The sequence below is a fragment of the Tachyglossus aculeatus genome, chromosome 1 (assembly GCF_015852505.1).
Source record: "Tachyglossus aculeatus isolate mTacAcu1 chromosome 1, mTacAcu1.pri, whole genome shotgun sequence".
Taxonomy (NCBI): Eukaryota; Metazoa; Chordata; class Mammalia; order Monotremata; family Tachyglossidae; genus Tachyglossus; species Tachyglossus aculeatus.
Genome location: NC_052066.1, coordinates 140,474,995 through 140,495,257, shown reverse-complemented (window position 1 = coordinate 140,495,257; position 20,263 = coordinate 140,474,995). Strand labels below are relative to the sequence as shown.

The following is a 20,263-nucleotide window of genomic DNA, read 5'->3' as shown; positions in this document are numbered from 1 at the left end:
TGCACAGATCACTTATCAACAAAAGCATTCAGTCCATGTCTCCCCACTCCTTAAGCACCTCCTGTAGCTGCCTATCCACCTCCACATCAAACAGAAACTCCTCACCATTGGCTCTAAAGCCCTCAATTAACTCGCCCCATCCTAACTCACCTCACTGTTCTCCTTTAGCTCCAGCTCACTGACAGTGCCCCAATCTCTTCTATCTCACCATCAAACCCTTTCCCACATCTGCTCCCTAGCCTAGAGCTCCCTCCTCCTCCACATAGGCCAGACCACCTGGACTTCTGCCCCCGGATATCCTCCCCACTCCACCTTGGGAAAGGTGTCATTCATTCATTCATTCATTCATTCATATTTATTGAGCGCTTACTGTGTGCAGAGCACTGGACTAAGCGCTTGGGAAGGACAAGTTGGCAACATATAGAGACGGTCCCTACCCAACAACGGGCTCACAGTCTAGAAGGGAGAGACAGACAACAAAGAAAACATGTAGACGGGTGTCCAGTCATCAGAATAAATAGAAGTAAAGCTAGATGCACATCATTGACAAAATAAATAGAATAACAAATATGTACAAGAAAAATAAATAGAGTAATAAATCCGTCTAAACATATATACAGGTGCTGTGGGGAGGGGAAGGAGGTAGGGTGGGGGGATGGGGAGTGGGAGAGGAAGGAGGGGGCTCAGTTTGGGAAGGCCTCCTGGAGGAGGTGAGCTCTCAGTAGGGCTTTGAAGGGAGGAAGAGATCTCGCTTGGCTGATGTGAGGAGGGAGGGCATCTGGGCCAGGGGGAGGACGTGGGCCGGGGGTCGACGGCGGGATAGGCGAGAACAAGGCCCAGTGAGGAGGTTAGCAGCAGAGGAGGGGAGGGTGCGGACTGGGCTGGAGAAGGAAAGAAGGGAGGTGAGGTAGGAGGGGGCGAGGGGATGGACAGCCTTGAAGCCGAGTGTGAGGAGTTTTTGCCTGATGCATAGGTTGACTGGTAGCCACTGGAGATTTTTGAGGAGGGGAGTAGCATGCCCAGAGCGTTTCTGCACAAAGATGAACCGGGCAGCAGCGTGAAGTATAGACTGAAGTCGGGAGAGACAGGAGGATGGGAGATCAGAGAGGAGGCTGATGCAGTAATCCAGTCGGGATAGGATGAGAGAATGAACCAGCAGGGTAGCGGTTTGGATGGAGAGGAAAGGGCAGGTCTTGGCGATGTTGTGGAGGTGAGACATGTAGGTTTGGGTGACGGATTGTCAGAACTCCTGGAGCTCCATGTTGGGACAAATGCCGTTTGAGGGGGGAGAAAAAAGGTGGGAAACTTTCAGATCTCATCAGAGGCCTGGCACAACTTAGCCTGGGACTTCAGCTATGAAATGTGGAAGCCCTGGCCTCCACAGCCCCTGTAAAGTGAACACAGCTAGGACTTGCATAACAAATACCATAAAAAAAATGTGCTTAGAAGAGCTTTGTGATTAGAATTACCCTCTAACTACCCTCCCCAAAGCCTTGCTTTACCTGGGGATGTATTTAAATGGGTGGTCCCTCAGGCCTCATTTTCCAAAGTTTGAAACCACTTTTTCTGTACCTCAGTTGGTATTTATATATCTGTCGATTCACTCCTATTCTGAAATACTAAAGCGAGGGTGACAGTGTACAAATTCAGTGAAACTCCGTAGACCTCCGGTTTTCACATTGTGGAGTTGAGGGCTCTCAGCTAACCCAAGAAGCAGCTTGGCCTCGTGAATAGAGCACGGGGTCTGGGCACCAGAAGGACCTGGGTTCTAATCCCGGATCTTCCACTTGCCTGCTATGTGACTTTGGGCAAGGCACTTCACTTCTCTTTGCCTCAATTCCCTCATCTGTAAAATGGGGATTAGGACTGTGATTCCTATGTGGGACAGGGACTGTGTCTGACTCGATTAGCTCGTGTCTGCCCCAGTGCCTAATACAGTGCCTGGCACATGGTAAGTGCTCAATAAATAACATAAAAAATAAATAAAAAGAAAACCTGAAAGTTACATTCCCAGTCAAACTAGCTAGAGGGTAATTCTAATCACAAAGCTCTTCTAAGCACATTTTTATGGTGTTTGTTAGGCGCTTAGTATGTGTCAAACACCGTTCTAAGCCCTGGGGTAGGTATAAGGTAACTAGGTCAGACACAGTTCCTGTCATAAGTAGGAGGGAGAAAAGGTATCCCCATTTTACAGTAGAGGAAACTGAGGCAAAGAGAAGTTGTGACTTGCCCAAGGTCACACAGCAAGCAATTGGCAGAGCCAGGGTTAGAATTCAGGTCCTGTCTCCCATGCCCATGCTCTCCCCACTAGGCCACACTGCTTCTCAATTTAATTTTTGCAGAAAGCAATGCGAAAAGTGGACCTTTACATTAAAGAAGCTGAAAGATTATTCTTCAGTGAAAGGATGAGTAATGGCTACGTTACCCTTTCAATATTTGAGGTCTTCATTTTCTTTAATTTAAAAAAATCCTCATTAACCACTGCTCTAAGTGACTTGCAAACTGGCAAGTAAATGGAGCGTGAGAGCAAAACAAGCTATAGAGTATCAAGTACGGGTGCTTATCAGTTTTGGATGTGCCGTAGACATCCCTGAGAATCGTACATTTCCTTCTCACCCGTATCTGTAGCTAACTAATCGAGAGTAATAGCCCTAATCTAAAATTGAGACTAGAAGTGAGCCGTCACTAGAGATCGAGGTCAAGCATTGCATTCGGACCGGGCAACTCAGAAAGTGATGGGCGGATAAACCTTGTCGACCAAACCCCAGCGGAGTGACCAGAGAAGAGAAAATGATTTTGAACAGGCCCGCTTAAAAGGATTTCCCATCTGAAAGTCCCTGTATCAGATGAGGTGTGGGGAAACTAAAGTTATTTCGGTTTTCCGACACCCTTAAGGATGGCCCCAGAAGTGGCTGCCGTGGAGAGGAAAGGCGGATACAACCAACTCTGCGATCTGTGGGCCGTCGGAATAACTGCCATAGAGCTGGCCGAACTGCAGCCGCCCATGTTTGACCTGCACCCGATGAGGTGAGTACATCCGTTAGGCGCTGGGAAGATCATTTTACCCCAGCGTCAAAGGAAATTTGTATACGATAAGTTTCTCTGGCATGTTCAAATGAGAGTTTTGTAGACAGAGACGTGAAACCCGTGGGCGAAAGGTGTTTCAGAATCTTTTCCTTTCAGTGGCATCATCATTTGCTTAATTCAGTCGTATTTATTGAGCACTTACTGTGTGCAAAGCCTTGTACTAAGCACTTGGGAAAGTACAATATAACATCAGACACGTTCCCTGCGCACAACGAGCTCACTGTAGACTGGGCTGTAAGCTCACTGCAGACAGGGAATTTGTGTGTTATATTGTTCTGTTGTATTCACCCAAGCGCTTAGTACCCTGCTCTGCACCCAGGAAGCGCTCAATAAATACGATTGACCAACTGGCTAATTGTCCATGGTGTTTGAGCATTACACGTGGGGCAGGGACTGTGTCCAACTTGACTACCTCATATCTCCTGCAGCACTTAGTACTTGGCACATAGTAAGTGCTTAACAAATACCAAAATTATTACTATTAAGCGCTTAATATGTGCCGAGCACTGTTCATTGAGCCGTTATTTATTGAACGCTTACTGTGTGCAGACCACTGTACTAAGCTCTGTCCTAAGAGTGGAGGGGTGGATCAGTTTGGACACAGTTATCAGTTTGGGCACAGTTTTTGTCCCACGTGGGGCTCTCAGTCTAAATAGGAGGGAGTAGGATTTAACCCCTTTTTTCCAGATGAAGTGACTTGCCCAAGGGCACAGGGCAGACATGTGGCGGGGCTGGAATTAGAACCCAGGTCCGTGCTCCTTCCACGAGACCACCCTGTTAGAAATGTGCCTTCATCCTTTAAGTATGTTGTAGCCAAAATGTGTAGCGAAAATAACCAACATTGTGGAACTGAAGGTAGAATTTATTGAACGCCTTCTGTGTGTGAAACACTGTACCTCGGGTGCTTAGGAGGGAGGACACAGAGGAAACGAAGGCCGTGGTCCTTGCCTGCTATCACCTACTGGTGCCGCCTGCTGTTTAGCCCATCCTCCTCTTCCCTTCAAGAGATGACGTCCACCTCCACCTCAAACAGAAACTCCTCATCGGGGAAGCAGCGTGGCTCAGTGGAAAGAGCCTGGGCTTTGGAGTCAGAGGTCAGGGGTTCAAATTCCGGCTCTGCTACTTGTCAGCTGTGTGACTTTGGGCAAGTCACTTAACTTCTCTGGGCCTCAGTTACCTCATCTGGAAAATGGGGATGAAGACTGTGAGCCCCCCGTGGGACAACCTGATCACCTTGTAACCTCCCCAGCGCTTAGAACAGTGCTTGGCACATAGTAAGCGCTTAATAAATGCCATCATCATCATCATCATCATGGGCTTTAAAGCAGTCAGTCTGCCTTTTCCCACCTCACCTCGCTATCCTCCTCCTACAGCCCAGCCCGTGCACTCCACTCCTCCAGTGCTAACCTTCTCACTGTACCTCGATCTCAGCGTATAGTGAGAAGGGACCTCGATTTTGTCTCTCTCACTGACGACCCGCGCTCACATCCTGCCCCTTGCCTGGAACACCCTCCCTCTTCGCGTCCAACAGATAGTTACTCTCCACCTCTTTCAAAGCCTTACTGAAGGCACATTTCCTCCAGGAGGCCTTTCCTGACTAAGCCCTCTTTTCCTGTTCTTCAGCTCCCTTCTGGGTCACCCTGACTTGCTCCCTTTATTCACCTCCTTCATTCATAAATCACATTCATTTAGACTGTGAGCCCACTGTTGGGTAGGGACCGTCCCTATATGTTGCCAACTTGTACTCCCCAAGCGCTTAGTACAGTGCTCTGCACACAGTAAGCACTCAATAAATACAATTGATTGATTGATTGATCCCCCCTCCCAGCCCCAAAGCACTTATGTATATATCTGTAATTTAGTTATTTCTATTAATGTCTGTCTCCCCCTCTAGACTGTAAACTCGTGAGCAGGGAATGTCTCTGTTATATTGTACTTTCCCAAGTACTTAATACAGTGCTCTGCTCACTCAATAAATACGATTGGCTGTCTGTTATAATAATAATAATAATAATGATAGTATTTATTAAGCACTTACTATGTGCAAAGCACCGTTCTAAGCGCTGGGGAGGTTACAAGGTGATCAGGTTGTCCCACGGGGGGCTCCCAGTCTTAATCCCCATTTTACAGATGAGGGAACTGAGGCGCAGAGAGGTTAAGTGACTTGCCCAAAGTCACACAGCTGACAGATGGCGGAGCTGGGATTCGAACCCATGACCTCCGACTCCCAAGCCCGGGCTCTTTCCATTGAGCCACGCTGTTATCCTCTTTACCTAACCCTCCTGCCTCACCCTCCCCTCCTAACATTTCATCGCCCATTTCCATCTTTTATCCCAGTGAGTGGAATCTTTAGGAGGGTTCATTTTAATGTGAACTTTAAAAAAAAAATGCCTTGGAATTGTTATTCCTTTTCAGAGCACTGTTTTTAATGACAAAAAGCAACTTTCAACCACCCAAGCTAAAAGACAAAATGAAATGGTAAGTGTTTTCATTACATACATGAGTTTGGGCACATCCCTGCAACTGAAACTGTAAATGCTGATGTTCATTGTTTAATTTTGTAGGTCGAATAGCTTTCACCATTTTGTGAAAATGGCGCTTACCAAAAACCCTAAGAAGAGACCCACGGCGGAAAAGTTACTACAGGTGTGATTTTTGGCGGTGGTGATGTTGGTGGATATAGTTTTCTGAGATTGAAAAGTAAAAAAGTTAAATTTTAATGTACTTTTCCTCCTGCTTCCCTTTCCGTAGCACCCCTTTGTTACACAGCCTTTAACTCGATCTCTGGCTATCGAACTCTTGGACAAAGTGAATAATCCAGATCACTCCACATACCACGATTTTGATGATGATGATCCTGAGGTAAATAAGGTTTTTCTTCAAAAACAAAGCAAAGTTTGTAACTGTTTGCATATGCAAGTGTCAGTGACCAATAAATCTCAGTTCTGTTATTGGTAGTATAGATATCATACTTGGAGTGCCTCTGTAAATTATAATGATAATAACTGTGGTATTTGTTAAGCAATTATTATGTGCCGGGCACTATACTAAGCACAGGGGTACCAGTTTACCCATGCCACAGGGGGCTCACAGTCCAAGTCGAGGGGAAAACAGGTATTGGATCCCCATTTTTCAGATGAGGAAACAGATGCACAGAGATATTAAGTGATTTGTCCAAGATCCCACAGCAGACGGGTGGCAGAGCCGGAATTAGAACCCAGGTGCTTTGGCTCCCAGGCCCAAGCTCTTTCCACGGGGCCACGGAATTGCAGATGTCAAGAATAGGAAAAAAGAGTCATAAGTTATTGGATATCGAGTTGTCACCTTGGGTAGAAGATCCACGAAGCTAACAGTTCGCCCCTTTATTTGACTTCGCCGGATACAATCATCGTAGGTATTTATTAATGAACACTCTCCAGTGACGTCTTCTAGTCACTCGAGCATGGTCAAGGGACAAGAGTCTTTTAAAAATAGAAATCGAGAAATTCCCATTAAAAACAAGATCTGTAAACCGTAGGGGATCTCTGTTTGGTTTGGAAATAATCTGGTTTTCCCCTTCCCTCCCTCTGCCTTCCGCTTACTCCTTACTGGGAGAAGGCCTCACTCCCGGAGGGGTCAATTGATTTGTTCAGCACAGGGGTGTTGAGCCGTGCATGGGACTGGAACTTGGAAAAGTCCAAATCTATTGGGTAAGCACAGGTGTCATAGAAAATAATGGATAAATGAGTGTTGAGGAAAATCTGGATCGAAACTTTATGCCGTATTGTAGGGGCAAGGGAGAGGTGGATGGCGAAGGAGTAGAGGCGTGCTTTTAAAAACCTTCAAAGAGCTAACTGATTTATTTTAAGTTCTTCTGCTTTTAAAAATGGCAACCAGTCAGTATATCCAGGCAATTAAGCAATTTTAGAGATGTTCAAATGTAGTCTTTATCCTTTCAAGCAAATCAGCAATAAGAAAAATGAAGGCAATCAAAGCAGACTTGCAGCTGATTAGCAGCAAAGGAAATGTCTGGATGGTGTCTGAGTTTTGGAAGTTGTTTTTAGGCAAAATGAAGGATTTTACTCATAAATCTTGTACTGAATTTTGTGACAGTCGATATCAGGAAATACTGAAATGTGTGGGTGGTTGATTTTAATGGGCCTTTGTGCATGATTGCCAGGCAGATTGCTTTGTCGTTCGTCCACCCACCTGTCTGAAGAAAGCCCATTAGTTCACTCAGTGCTCTGTTAGCCCAGCAGATGATCTTTGCAGCCGGGAAACAAACTGCAGGAAATTGTTCTTTCAAATCTTTAGGCTTTCCCAAATATCCCTCTGGGTGAAATCTCTTTTAGCCCGAAATCTTAGGTTCATGAAGTAAAACGCCTCAAATACCGCCTGGAAGCAAATTCAACCGTGTGCCAAAATGGTAACATGCTGAAGGTGTTTGATAGTTGAAGGGGAGAAATGGACTCGATTGCCTAAAATATATAATTTCTCCTCTCTTTTCTCCTTCACTTCCTTCCTTTGGACCTCTGTGCCGCTCTTTCTTTCGTTCTTTTTGGTTTTCGTTTTTTTGGTTATTTTGTTCTCCCAGCCGGCTTACATTACAGACGTTTTTGATATCGGGTCTTGTCAACATGGAAAACTAGAATGCCACTCAGACAAACACGTAGGAGGGAGTTTTCAACAGTCAACCAATGTTAAGTAATCTGCAAAGCTATTTTGATACTAAAGTAAGGCAGTTATAAAATAATGATAATTGTGGTATTTAAAAGTGCTCACTATACCACTATAATTGTGGTATTTAAGTGCTATGCACTGTACTAAGCGCTACGATAAATGCAAGGTAACTGGGTTGGACGTAGCCTCTGTCCCATATAAGGCTCACAGTCTTAATCCCAGAAGCAGCATGGCTCAGTGGAAAGAGCCCAGGCTTTGGAGTCAGAGGTCATGAGTTCAAATGCCGGCTCCGCCAATTGTCGGCTGTGTGACTTTGGGCAAGTCACTGCACTTCTCTGGGCCTCAGTTACCTCATCTGGAAGATGGGGATTAAGACTGTGAGCCCCCCGTGGGACAACCTGATCACCTTGTAACCTCCCCAGCACTTAGAACGGTGCTTTGCACATAGTAAGCGCTTTATAAGTACCGCTTTATTATTATTATTATTATTATTATTATTATTATTATTATTATTATTTTAGAGATGAGGTAACTGAGGCCCTGAGGGGTGAAGCAAAATCCTGTTTTAAGTGCTGGGGTAGATGCAAGTGAATTATTTCAGACACAGTCCCTATCCCACATGGGGCTCTCAGTCTAAGTAGGAGGGAGAACAGAGGGACAGAGGCACAGAACGGTAAAGTGACTTTCCCAAGGTCACACAGCAGACATGTGGCAGAGCCAGGATTTGGACCCAGGTCATTCTGATTCCTAGGCCCGTGCTCCAACCACTAAGCCACACTGTTTCTCTACGGAAATGTAGCAAGCCACACACTGACACAGAATATCAGTCCTCCAATTTTTTTTTTTCAGTATTGCTAGAGTTCCTTAATTACCCCTGTTTCCTCTGTAGCCCCGGGCCTCAGATGAGAAACTTCGGCCCCTGGTGAAGAGGGGGATTCCTGCCACAGAAACCAGTCACTCATTGGAATTTACTAAGCGCTTACTGGGTGTAGACCTCTCTGTGGCTCAGTGGCAAGAGCCCGGGCTTTGGAGTCAGAGGTCATGGGTTCAAATCCCGGCTCCACCACCCGTCAGCTGTGTGACTTGGGGCAAGTCACTTCACCTCTCTGGGCCTCAGTTCCCTCATCTGTAAAATGGGGATTAAGACTGTGAACCCCATGCGGGACAACTTGATTACCTTGTATCCCCCAGTGCTTAGAACAGTGCTTGGCACATAGTAAGCGCTTAACAGATACCATCATCATTATTATTACAGTCAGCACTACCAGGGCATATGTCGTAACTATACAGTTTGGATAGAAAGCTGGGAGGGCATTAGGGGGATTGTTCTTCCACTGGAGAAGATCTGCATGGGCAGACATGGTGCGTTGCTGGAATACGTAGTCATACATTCATTCATTCATTCAGTCGTATTTATTGAGCGTTTACTGTGTGCAGAGCACTGTACTAAGCGCTTGGGAAGTACAAGTTGGCAACATATAGAGAAGGTCCCTACCCAACAACGGGCTCATTGTCTAGAGGACAGTTTAATGGGTTTACAGTCAAGAGGAGCAGAGCCCTGTACTAAGCGCTTGGGAGAGACCGATACAGGAGAATTAGCAGACATGTTCCCTGCCCATATTGAGTTTACAGTCTAGGGGACAAACTTGGAGTCTGGAATAGCAGAGCACTGAACTAAGCACTTGGGAGAGTCAAATACAGCCGAATTAGCAGTTACGTGCCCTGCCCGTAACGAACTTACAGTCTAGAGGAGACGTGTGCCTGTCACTATAATGTGGAGAAGCAGCATGCCCCCATGGGCAGAGCACAGGCCTGGGAGTTAGAGGACTTGGGTTCTAATCCCAACTCTGCCAAATGCTTGTTGTGTGACTTTGGGCAAGTCACTTTACCGCTCCGTGACCCTGTCCTCCTGTTCTCAATCAATCAATCGTATTTATTGAGCGCTTACTGTGTGCAGAGCACTGTACTAAGCGCTTGGGAAGTACAAGTTGGCAACATATAGAGACAGGGAGCCCCTTGTGGGATAAGGGACTGTGTTTGACATAATTCACTTGTATCGGCCCCAGCGCTTAGACTGGGATTTGGCCCACAGTAAGCGCTGAGCAAATACCATAAAAAAGAAAAAATTTTCCTTTACGTGGGGTTCATCGGGAACGTAACTCCCCTGTCAAAAGACGTAATTCCCCTGTCAAAAGAGAACAGAGCGAATCAAGAGTGTATTAGCCAAACACTGGGCTGGCCATTTTTAGCTGCATAACCTGCCTGAACTCCACCCCAGAATAGAAATTAGACCTGAATGTCTCATGAGAGCAGCATGGTTCAGTGGAAAGAGCCCGGGCTTTGGAGTCAGAGGATGTGGGTTCAAATCCCAGCTCCGCCAACTGTCAGCTGTGTGACTTTGGGCAGGTCACTTCACCTCTCTGGGCCTCAGTTCCCTCATCTGGAAAATGGGATTTAAGACTGGGAGCCCCACGTGCGACAACCTGATCACCCTGTATCCCCCCAGCGCTTCGAACGGTGCTTTGCACATGGTAAGCGCTTAACAAATACCATCATTATTATTATAAACACCTGTGTAATAGGTTTTCATGGGTTTCCATCTGGCTGTTTGGGAAGCAGGATGCAGATAAGAAACTGGGGACCTGTGGTGGATTGTCTTGGAAAAGCAGTGTGACCTAATGCAAAGAACCCAGTCAGAGAACCTGGGTTCTAATCCCGGCTCTGCCAGTTGTCTGCTGTGTGACCTTGGGCAAGTCACTTCATTTTTCTGTGCCTCAGTTTCCTCATCGGTAAAACGGGAGTCCGTTGCCTGTTCTCCCACCTCCTTAGACTGTGAGCCTTCTGCGGGACAGGGCCCGTGTCTGACATGATTAACTTGTAGAACAACGCCTGACACGTAGTAAGCGCTCAGAGAAGCAGCGTGGCTCAGTGGAAAGAGCACAGGCTTTGGAATCACAGGTCATGGGTTCAAACCCCAGCTCTGCCACTTGTCAGCTGTGTGACTTTGGGCAAGTCACTTCACTTCTCTGGGCCTCAGTTACCTCATCTGTAAAATGGGGATTAAGACTGCGAGCCCCCCAAGGGACAACCTGATCGCCTTGTAACCTCCCCAGTTCTTAGAACAGTGATTTGCACATAGTAAGCGCTTAATAAATGCCATCATTATTATTATTAACAATCACCATAATTATCAGAAGGTAGCTTAACTGTCAGCCCTGACTGTATCTCCTTGCTGAAGGGGAACTCAAAGCGATCTGAGAAGCACAATGGTGTAACTCCTTCCTCAGTGACTTCACCTTGCTGCTTACTTGGTTGCTCAGAAAAAGAAGTTTCCTTTTTAATAGTGTGCTCATAATTTACTTCTTTTAGCGCATAGAATTGCAGCAGGCCATAATAACGGCCGAGCTCAAAAAATACATCTGCTACCTTACATAAAATAACTTCGCTTCCTACGAAGGCTTCTTTCTCCTCTTCTGGGAAACAACTCCCTATGCTCTTTGACCTGGGTGGCATACTATGGAGATCCTTGTCGTTTTGTGTTTTCATCCCTCTTCCCCTCCCTGTATCCCTCACTAACACACAAAAGAGAATTCCTTATTTACCCGCCTCCTCCCTTGCTCCCTATCAATACCCAGGAAAGCTTTATGACTTCTTATCGGAGCAAAACTTCCTTCTCGGAGAACTTTCCTCATGAGTCAGCACTGTGCATACCAAAAATGAGCCAAAACCTCTTGTACATCACGTCTTTCCTTTAGCTACTGGGCCAATCGTCTGCACCTGTGTACCAGGTGTGCAGTTTCTGGTCTTAGTCATTAAGTGCTTAGTAGAGAGCTTTACACACCGGAAGCGCTCAATAAATACGATCGAATGAATTGTAATCTCCAAGTTGTCAAATTTAGCCCCCGCCTGTTAGTAATCATTCAGTCAACCAGTGATATTTATCGAGTGCTTACCGTTTGAAGAGCACTGTACTAAGCATCGGGGAGACCACTTTAGCCGCTATTCCAGTCACCTGCATTATTGGTACAATGTGTGCGATTTCTCACCTCAGTCATTTTAGTCTCAAAGTTTTCAAATTTAGCCTGTGCCTATTACTCAGTGATTAATCAATCAATCAGTGGCATTACTGAACACTGTATGCAGAGCACTAAACTAAGCACTTGGGAGAGCACAGTGTGCTTACTCACAAAAAACTTACAGTCAAGAGGGTGAGGCTGACATTAAAATGATCAAGCAATCATTCAGTGGTGGTTTTTGAGTGCTTACCATGTGTAGAGCACTAAACTAAGACCTGTGAGCCCATTGTGGGCAGGGATTGTCTCTATTCGTTGCTAAATTGTACTTCCCAAGAGCTTAGTACAATCTGTGCACACAGTAAGCGCTCAATAAATACGATTGAATGAATACAACAGAATAGAGTTGATAGGACCGGTCCCTACCCACAAGGAATGTACTCTAGACACTGTTTTAGTTGTTTTCTGTAGCTTATACCACCCTCCTTCATTATATGGTTGAACAATCACTCTCATTTAATGCTGTTGAAAACTGGAGTCAGAACTTCTTTTGCAGATGGCACTTAATTGGTTTCGCTTTAGAAACGATGCAACACTTTTGATGGTCTTGAGAAGTTCTGTGGGAGAGAACGCTGTCGGTAATACTTCTTGAGGTCCCTTTTTTTGTAAGAACTGAAATGTTTCTTCTTCAAGAAACGTATCGAGTTATGTTCCCGTATAAGAGGGGTAAATGAAAGAAGTCTGAAAAATATAGTGCAAGAACCGGAATGTTTCTTGTTCGAGAAAACTATCAAGTTACCTTCCCATATAAGAGGGGTAAATGAAAGAAGTCTGAAAAATATAGTGCAAGAACTGAAATGTTTCTTATTCAAGAAAACTATCAAGTTTCGTTCCCATATAAGAGGGGTAAAGGAAAGAAGTCTGAAAAGTATATCTACTGAAAGAGCTAGCTGGAGAGCGTGCAATAAAGTAATGTGTATAGGCAGGCACAATAAATATGAGTCATGCAGGTATGACAGACTGTCAAGTGGTTCAGTTATCAATCTTAAAAATACTCGGTCAGAGGTTGACTTGCACATAAATACCACCTACTGCTAAATTGCATTGGTTGTCAGAACATCAGGATTTAAAAGTTCTGCCAGGAAGTGAAAACTGTATCAGTGTCTCCAGAAGATATGTAGGGTAAAAATAATCAAAAGCTTGTTGTGGGCAGGGAATGTGTCTGTTTATTGTTATATTGTACTCTTTCAAGCGCTTAGTACAGTGCTTTGCACATGGCAAGCGCTCAATAAGTCCGAGTGAATGAAGTGAAAAAGGAGAGTAGAGACCCATTAGAAAGGGCTGTTAAGCCCCATGGCAGAGTTTGATCATCCTGCAGTATGACCTCATTTAAAACCCATCTCCTCATCCTTGAAGCTGATAAGATCTAAAAGATTCACTCATTCATTCAGTCGTATTTATTGAGCGCTTACTGTGTGCAGAGCACTGGACTACAAGGGACAAATCGGCAATGCATAGAGACGGTCCCTACCCCACAAAGGGCTCACAGTCTAGAAGAGGGCAACAGGCAATGAAACCAAACAAGTAGACAGGTGTCAATACAATCAGATTCAGTGTGCTTACTGCTGTTTATCTTTCGTTTGAGTGACCAGTCCTCTCTGGCTCACAAGTCCATATCCTGTAGACTCTAAGCTGCTCGTGGGCCAGGATTATGTCTACGCAATGTTACTTCGTACAGTGATTTACACAGTAAGAGCTCAACAGATACCATCTATAACCATGACGTGATCCTCAACTCATCACTGCCATTAAACCTTATATTCAGAATGTGACCAAATCCTGTTAGTTCTACCTTCACATCGTCTCTAGAATCTACCCTTACCTCTCCATCCAGACTGCTACTGTACTAGTCAAGGTACTGGTATATGCCTTTTTAAAATAAAGACAATAATAATAATTGTGGTATTTAAGCACGTACTATGTGCCAGGCACTATAACCAACCATATTTATTCCTAGTGTGAGTGTGATCCCCAGTGGCTACCAGTCAATCTGCGCATCAGGCAGAAACTCCTCACCCTGGGCTTCAAGGCCGTCCATCACCTCACCCGCTCCTCCCTCACCTCCCTTCTCTCCTTCTCCAGCCTAGCCCACACCCTCTGCTCCTCTGCCGCTAATCTCCTCACCGTGCCTCATTCTCACCTGTCCCGCCATCGACCCCCGGCCCACGTCATCCCCCGGGCCCGGAATGCCCTCCCTCCGCACATCCGCCAAACTTGCTCTCTTCCTCCCTTCAAGGCCCTACTGAGAGCTCACCTCCTCCAGGAGGCCTTCCCACACTGAGCCCCCTCCTTCCTGTCCCCCTCCTCCCCGTCTCCATCCCACCCGCCTTACCTCCTTCCCCTCCCCACAGCACCTGTATATATGTATATATGTTTGTACGTATTTATTACTCTATTTTATTTGTACATATTTATTCTATTCATTTTACTTTGTTAATATGTTTTGTTTTGTTCTCTGTCTCCCCCTTCTAGACTGTGAGCCCACTGTTGGGTAGGGACCGTCTCTATGTGTTGCCAACTTGTACTTCCCAAGCGCTTAATACAGTGCTCTGCACACAGTAAGCGCTCAATAAATACGATTGAATGAATGAGTGAATGAATGAGTACTCTTAGTGTGAACATAGCACTTCACCGAGTGCTTGTTAATGATGTAGATTTAGCTTTAATTCTATTTGTTCTGACAACCTGTCCACATGTTTTGTTTTGTTGTCTGTCTCCCCCTTCTAGACTGTGAGCCTGTTGTTGGGTAGGGACCGTCTCTATATGTTGCCAACTTGTACTTCCCAAGCGCTTAGTCCAGTGCTCTGCACACAGTAAGCTCTCAATAAATACGATTGAATGAATGAATGGGGTAGATACAGGCTAACCAGGATGGACTCAGCCCATGTCCCACAGCTCACGGTCTTAATCCCCATTTGACAGATGAGGTAACTGTGGCCCAGAGAAGTTAAGTGTCTAGCCCAGGGTCACGCAGCAAATTGCGAAAACGGGATTAGAACCCATGACCTTCCAACTCCCAGGCCTGTGCTCTGTCCACTAAACCCATCTCTCCGGGGTGTATCCTTATACCCTGCCATTTCCCCTAACTGTAAATTATTTTAATATCTGTCTCCTCCCTCCCTTCCCGCCCCCCAAGGCGGTAAGCCCCTTGTGGACAGGGATCATGTCTACCAACTCCGTTGTACTCTCCCAAGTGCTTAGTACGGTGTTCTGCACAAAGCACTTAATAGAGAAATAGCGTGGCTCAGTGGAAAGAGCACAGGCTTTGGAGTTAGAGGTCATCATCATCATCATCAATCGTATTTATTGAGCGCTTACTGTGTGCAGAGCACTGTACTAAGCGCTTGGGAAGTACAAGTTGGCAACATGTAGAGACGGTCCCTACCCAACAGTGGGCCCACAGTCTAAAAGGGGGAGACAGAGAACAAAACCAAACATACTAACAAAATAAAATAAATAGAATAGATATGTACAAGTTAAATAAATAGAGTAATAAATATGTACAAACATATATACATATATAAAGGTGCTGTGGGGAAGGGAAGGAGGTAAGATGGGGGGATGGAGAGGGGGCAAGGGGGAGAGGAAGGAAGGGGCTCAGTCTGGGGAGGTCATGGGTTCAAATCCCAGCTCCACCAATTGTCAGCTGTGTGACTTTGAGCAAGTCACTTAACTTCTCTGTGCCTCAGTTACCTCATCTGTAAAATAGGGATTGAGACTGTGAGCCCCACGTGGGACAACCTGATCACCTTGTATCCTCCCCAGCGCTTAGAACAGTGCTTTGCACATAGTAAGTGCTTAACAAATGCCATCATCATCATCATCATTATTATCATTATTATTATTATAAATACCTTTTTTTGAACAGTTTTGAGCACTGTTTTACACCACTAAAAGCACGTGAACGCATAGGATGGCCGTCATGTGAATTTTATCCTTTGATAAATTTTAGTAATGTTTAACAGGGTTCTGGAACTTTCTAAGTAAATTCAGTCATTCTGAGAAATTTACCAAGCTTATTAGACTCCTCCATGACAGATTGGATCATCCAGTCAGAGTTGGAGGATGCTTTTCCGAACCTTTCCATATAAGTGGCGGCGTGAAGCAGGATTGTATGCCTGGTCAGATGCTTTTCAACCTATTCCATACTCCTGTGCTTGAGGCTCGAGAGTCCTTCAAGCCAGAATACGTTTCCAGTTCCACTGGGAAACTCTTTCACGCAGTGGGCCAGCTTGAGAAGTCTTTGAGATGGTGAGTTCAGGATCTGCTAGATGCAGAAGACGTCTCTTTAAGCACCCAGAGAAAAAGCCATGGAAATGGTTGTGTGGTTGCTCTGCTGATTCCTCACAGCGCTGTGGTCTGACCGTAAATCCGAAGGTAACCACAGAAAGGTGTGTACCAACCCAGAACAAGGAAACGCTGCACACAGGAGGTTTTCACCGGCAGCACAGATCTTAAAGCAGTCACCTGATTCGGCTACTTAAGCCCTGGGCCGTCCAGTAATGCCCAGATTGATAAAGAGTTAGAAATCTCTAACTTCTCTAAATCTCTAACTTCTCTAAATCTCTAACTCTAATCTCCAAATCAGAGAAGCAGCGTGGCTCAGTGGAAAGAGCCCGGGCTTTGGAGTCAGAGGTCGTGGGTTCAAATCCCGGCTCCGCCAGTTGTCAGCTGGGTGACTTTGGGCAAGCCACTTAACTTCTCTGGGCCTCAGTTCCCTCATCTGTAGAATGGGGTTGAAGACTGTGAGCCCCCCGTGGGACAACCTGATCACCTTGTATCCCCCCCAGCGCTTAGAACAGTGCTTTGCACATAGTAAGCGCTTAATAAATGCCATTATTATTTATTATTATTATTTATTAAATCAGAAACACATAGGCCAATATGGTCTTTGGAAGAACACAAGAAAGAGTGTGGTAACAACAGGGCATCAAATGCCATGCGGAGCTGAAGGTCTACAAGGCCGTTGTGGTGTCTGACCCTACCCAAGGGACACCCAGCTCCTGGATCGGTTTCATTGTCGTCATCCACAAATCACCCGCGATGACAAATGGTGGGAAAATATGGCCAACAGTCACTCCCGGAACCCAGCACACCAGCACTGAAACATCACAACGCCCCTCGGTGAGACGGGAGGAAAATGGTGATAGAGTCCTGCAGACATTAGATCTGATTCCTGAGCTTGTGGGTTTTAGCAAATCAGCTTCAGGTGCATTCCCTACCCCAGCCCCATATACCCCCTACCCCTTGCCATTTTGGATTTTTTTTCCAGGCCTACGGCAGTCACGTCACATTCACCAATTCATTCATTCAGTCGTATTTATTGAGCGCCTGCTGTGTGCCAGGCATTGTACTAAAAACTTGGGAAAATAAAATATAGCAACAAACAGACACATCCCTGCCCAAAATGAGCTCACAATCTAGAGGGACAAACATTAATATAAATAAATTACAGGTGTATGCATGTGTGCCAGTATGGGAGGGAGGATGAATGAAGGAGCAAGGAAGAGTGGCACAGAAGAGAGTGGGAATCAATCAATCGTATTTATTGAGTGCTTACTGTGTGCAGAGCACTGTACTAAGCGCTTGGGAAGTACAGGTTGGCAACAGATAGAGACGGTCCCTACCCAACAGTGGGCTCACAGACTAGAAGGGGGAGACAGAGAACAAAATCAAACATATTAACAAAATAAAATAAATAGAATAGATATATACAAGTAAAATAAATAAATAAATGGAGTAATAAATATGTACAAGCATATATACATATATACAGGGACCTCCTCAAGGGGCTGGAGGTCCAGCAGCTACACAAGGAATAATTTACTTTCTAATACTATGCCTGCTCAGTCCTCCCCACCCACATCCCTGATGACCCCTGATAAAGATCACTCAACTCTTCTCAGAGAACAGTGGGGTGGACACACTGATGGGCACTATCTTCCACCTAGCACTATATTGCCAGAAGCCACCGGCACTCAAAAAAGGGTTCCTTTCCTGCATTGTATCATCTGGAAAAGAGGAGAGGGCTTAGTCAGGGCCTTCAATGAGGTTTTGAAGTGGGAGAGAGCAATTATCTGTCTGGTAATTGTCCGATAAGAGCAGCAGCTGTGGTGTTCAGCCAACCCAAAAGAGAGCTGGTTGAACGGAAAGACCCCGTCTGGGCTCCTTTATCATCCGATTCAAAATTGGCCTGAACTTGGGTATCTCAGCTTGGGGTTCCAACTGGGCAAAACTGGAGACGGATGAGTTTGCTCAGAATTATATCACCCTTGCAGGCCTACACTAGAAGTCTTCCAGTGATTAAAAAAACCCGTCATTGTTACCATTATCACCATCATCAATGGTATTTATTGAGCGCTTAATGTGTACACTAAAGATTTAGGATAGTACAGTGCAGCTGGTTTGGAAGACACATTCCTTGCTCACAGGGATCTTACAGTCTAGAGGCAGCCCAGATACCACCGGGATAAAGACTGTGAGCCCCTCGTGGGACAACCTGATTACCTTGTATCTACCCCAGCACTTAGAACAGTGCCTTGCACATAGTAAGCGCTTAACAAATACCAACATTATTATTATTACTTTAACGAAGCACTCCTGTAGGTTATTGAGGCTTGACGTAAGTAAGCTCCTTACGGGCAGGGAATATGTCTACCAGTTCTGTTACATTGTACTCTCTCAAGCGCTTAGTACAGTGTTCTAGAATCTACCCATACCTCTCCCTCCAGACTGCTACCGTACTAGTCAAGGTACTGGTATATGCCTTTTTAAAATAAAGACAATAATAGTAATTGTGGTATTTAAGCACGTACTATGTGCCAGGCACTGTAACCAGTCATATTTATTCTTAGTGTGAGTGTGAGTACTCTTAGTGTGAGAATAGCACTTCACCAAGTGCTTGTTAATGATGTAGATTTAGCTTTAATTCTATTTGTTCTGACAACTTGACACCTGTCCACATGTTTTGTTTTGTTGTCTGTCTCCCCCTTCTAGACTGTGAGCCTGTTGTTGGGTAGGGACCGTCTCTATATGTTGCCAACTTGGACTTCCCAAGCGCTTAGTACAGTGCTCTGCACACAGTAAGCGCTCAATAAATACGATTGAATGAATGAATGAATGCTCTGTAGACAGTAAGCGCTCAATCAGTATTATTGATATAAGGAAATAAAGCAAGTTCAGTACTGATCATTTTTACGTCTCTTTTCCTTTACACCATTTTTGCAAATCGCTATCTCCTCTCCCAGAGAAAATAACTGGCTGCAAAGTGAATACTCTATTTTCCCATATTTTGAAGGATACAGAAGTTCAGGGTCATGTGTTGTATTGGTCAACAATGCTATTTAGCTAGAAAGAATAACAATAATAAAAGTGGTATTTGTAAGGACTCTACTAAGTAAGCAGTGGGTTAAGATACAAGAGAATCAGTTTGGACACCATCCCCGTACCACGTGAGACGGGCGAACAGATATTGAATCTCTATTTTGCAGATGAGGGAACTTTATGAAGTGCTTGCCAAATCCAACGGCTCATACTCTGTCCTAATCCTCCTCGACCTCTCAGCTGCCTTTGACACTGTGGACCACCCCCTTCTCCTCAACACGTTATCTGACCTTGGCTTCACAGACTCCGTCCTCTCCTGGTTCTCCTCTTATCTCTCCGGTCGTTCTTTCTCAGCCTCTTTTGCAGGCTCCTCCTCCCCCTCCCATCCTCTTACTGTGGGGGTTCCCCAAGGTTCAGTGCTTGGTCCCCTTCTGTTCTCAATCTACACTCACTCCCTTGGTGACCTCATTCGCTCCCACGGCTTCAACTATCATCTCTACGCTGATGACACCCAGATCTACATCTCTGCCCCTGCCCTCTCCCCCTCCCTCCAGGCTCGCATCTCCTCCCGCCTTCAGGACATCTCCATCTGGATGTCCGCCCGCCACCTAAAGCTCAACATGTCGAAGACTGAGCTCCTTGTCTTCCCTCCCAAACCTTGTCCTCTCCCTGACTTTCCCATCTCTGTTGACGGCACTACCATCCTTCCCGTCTCACAAGCCCGCAACCTTGGTGTCATCCTCGACTCCGCTCTCTCATTCACCCCTCACATCCAAGCCGTCACCAAAACCTGCCGGTCTCAGCTCCGCAACATTGCCAAGATCCGCCCTTTCCTCTCCATCCAAACCGCTACCCTGCTAATTCAAGCTCTCATCCTATCCCGTCTGGACTACTGCAGTAGCCTTCTCTCTGATCTCCCATCCTCGTGTCTCTCTCCACTTCAATCCATACTTCATGCTGCTGCCCGGATTATCTTTGTCCAGAAACGCTCTGGACATATTACTCCCCTCCTCAAAAACCTCCAATGGCTACTGATCAATCTGCGCATCAGACAGAAACTCCTCACCCTGGGCTTCAAGGCTCTCCATCACCTCGCCCCCTCCTACCTCACCTCCCTTCTC

The 20,263-nt window shown here is 45.7% G+C and overlaps 1 protein-coding gene across 2 annotated transcripts in view; it reads left to right on the top strand.

Annotated features, from left to right (window-relative positions):
- Positions 1 to 20,263, top strand: part of MAP4K3 (mitogen-activated protein kinase kinase kinase kinase 3) — a 251,546-nt gene that overhangs the window by 149,897 nt on the left and 81,386 nt on the right. For both annotated transcript variants that reach the window (XM_038761656.1, XM_038761585.1), the window contains exons 9-12: positions 2,896 to 3,027; positions 5,503 to 5,565; positions 5,652 to 5,733; positions 5,839 to 5,949. In XM_038761656.1, the coding sequence (XP_038617584.1) occupies positions 2,896 to 3,027; positions 5,503 to 5,565; positions 5,652 to 5,733; positions 5,839 to 5,949 (388 nt within the window). The remainder of the gene's footprint in view (positions 1 to 2,895; positions 3,028 to 5,502; positions 5,566 to 5,651; positions 5,734 to 5,838; positions 5,950 to 20,263) is intronic.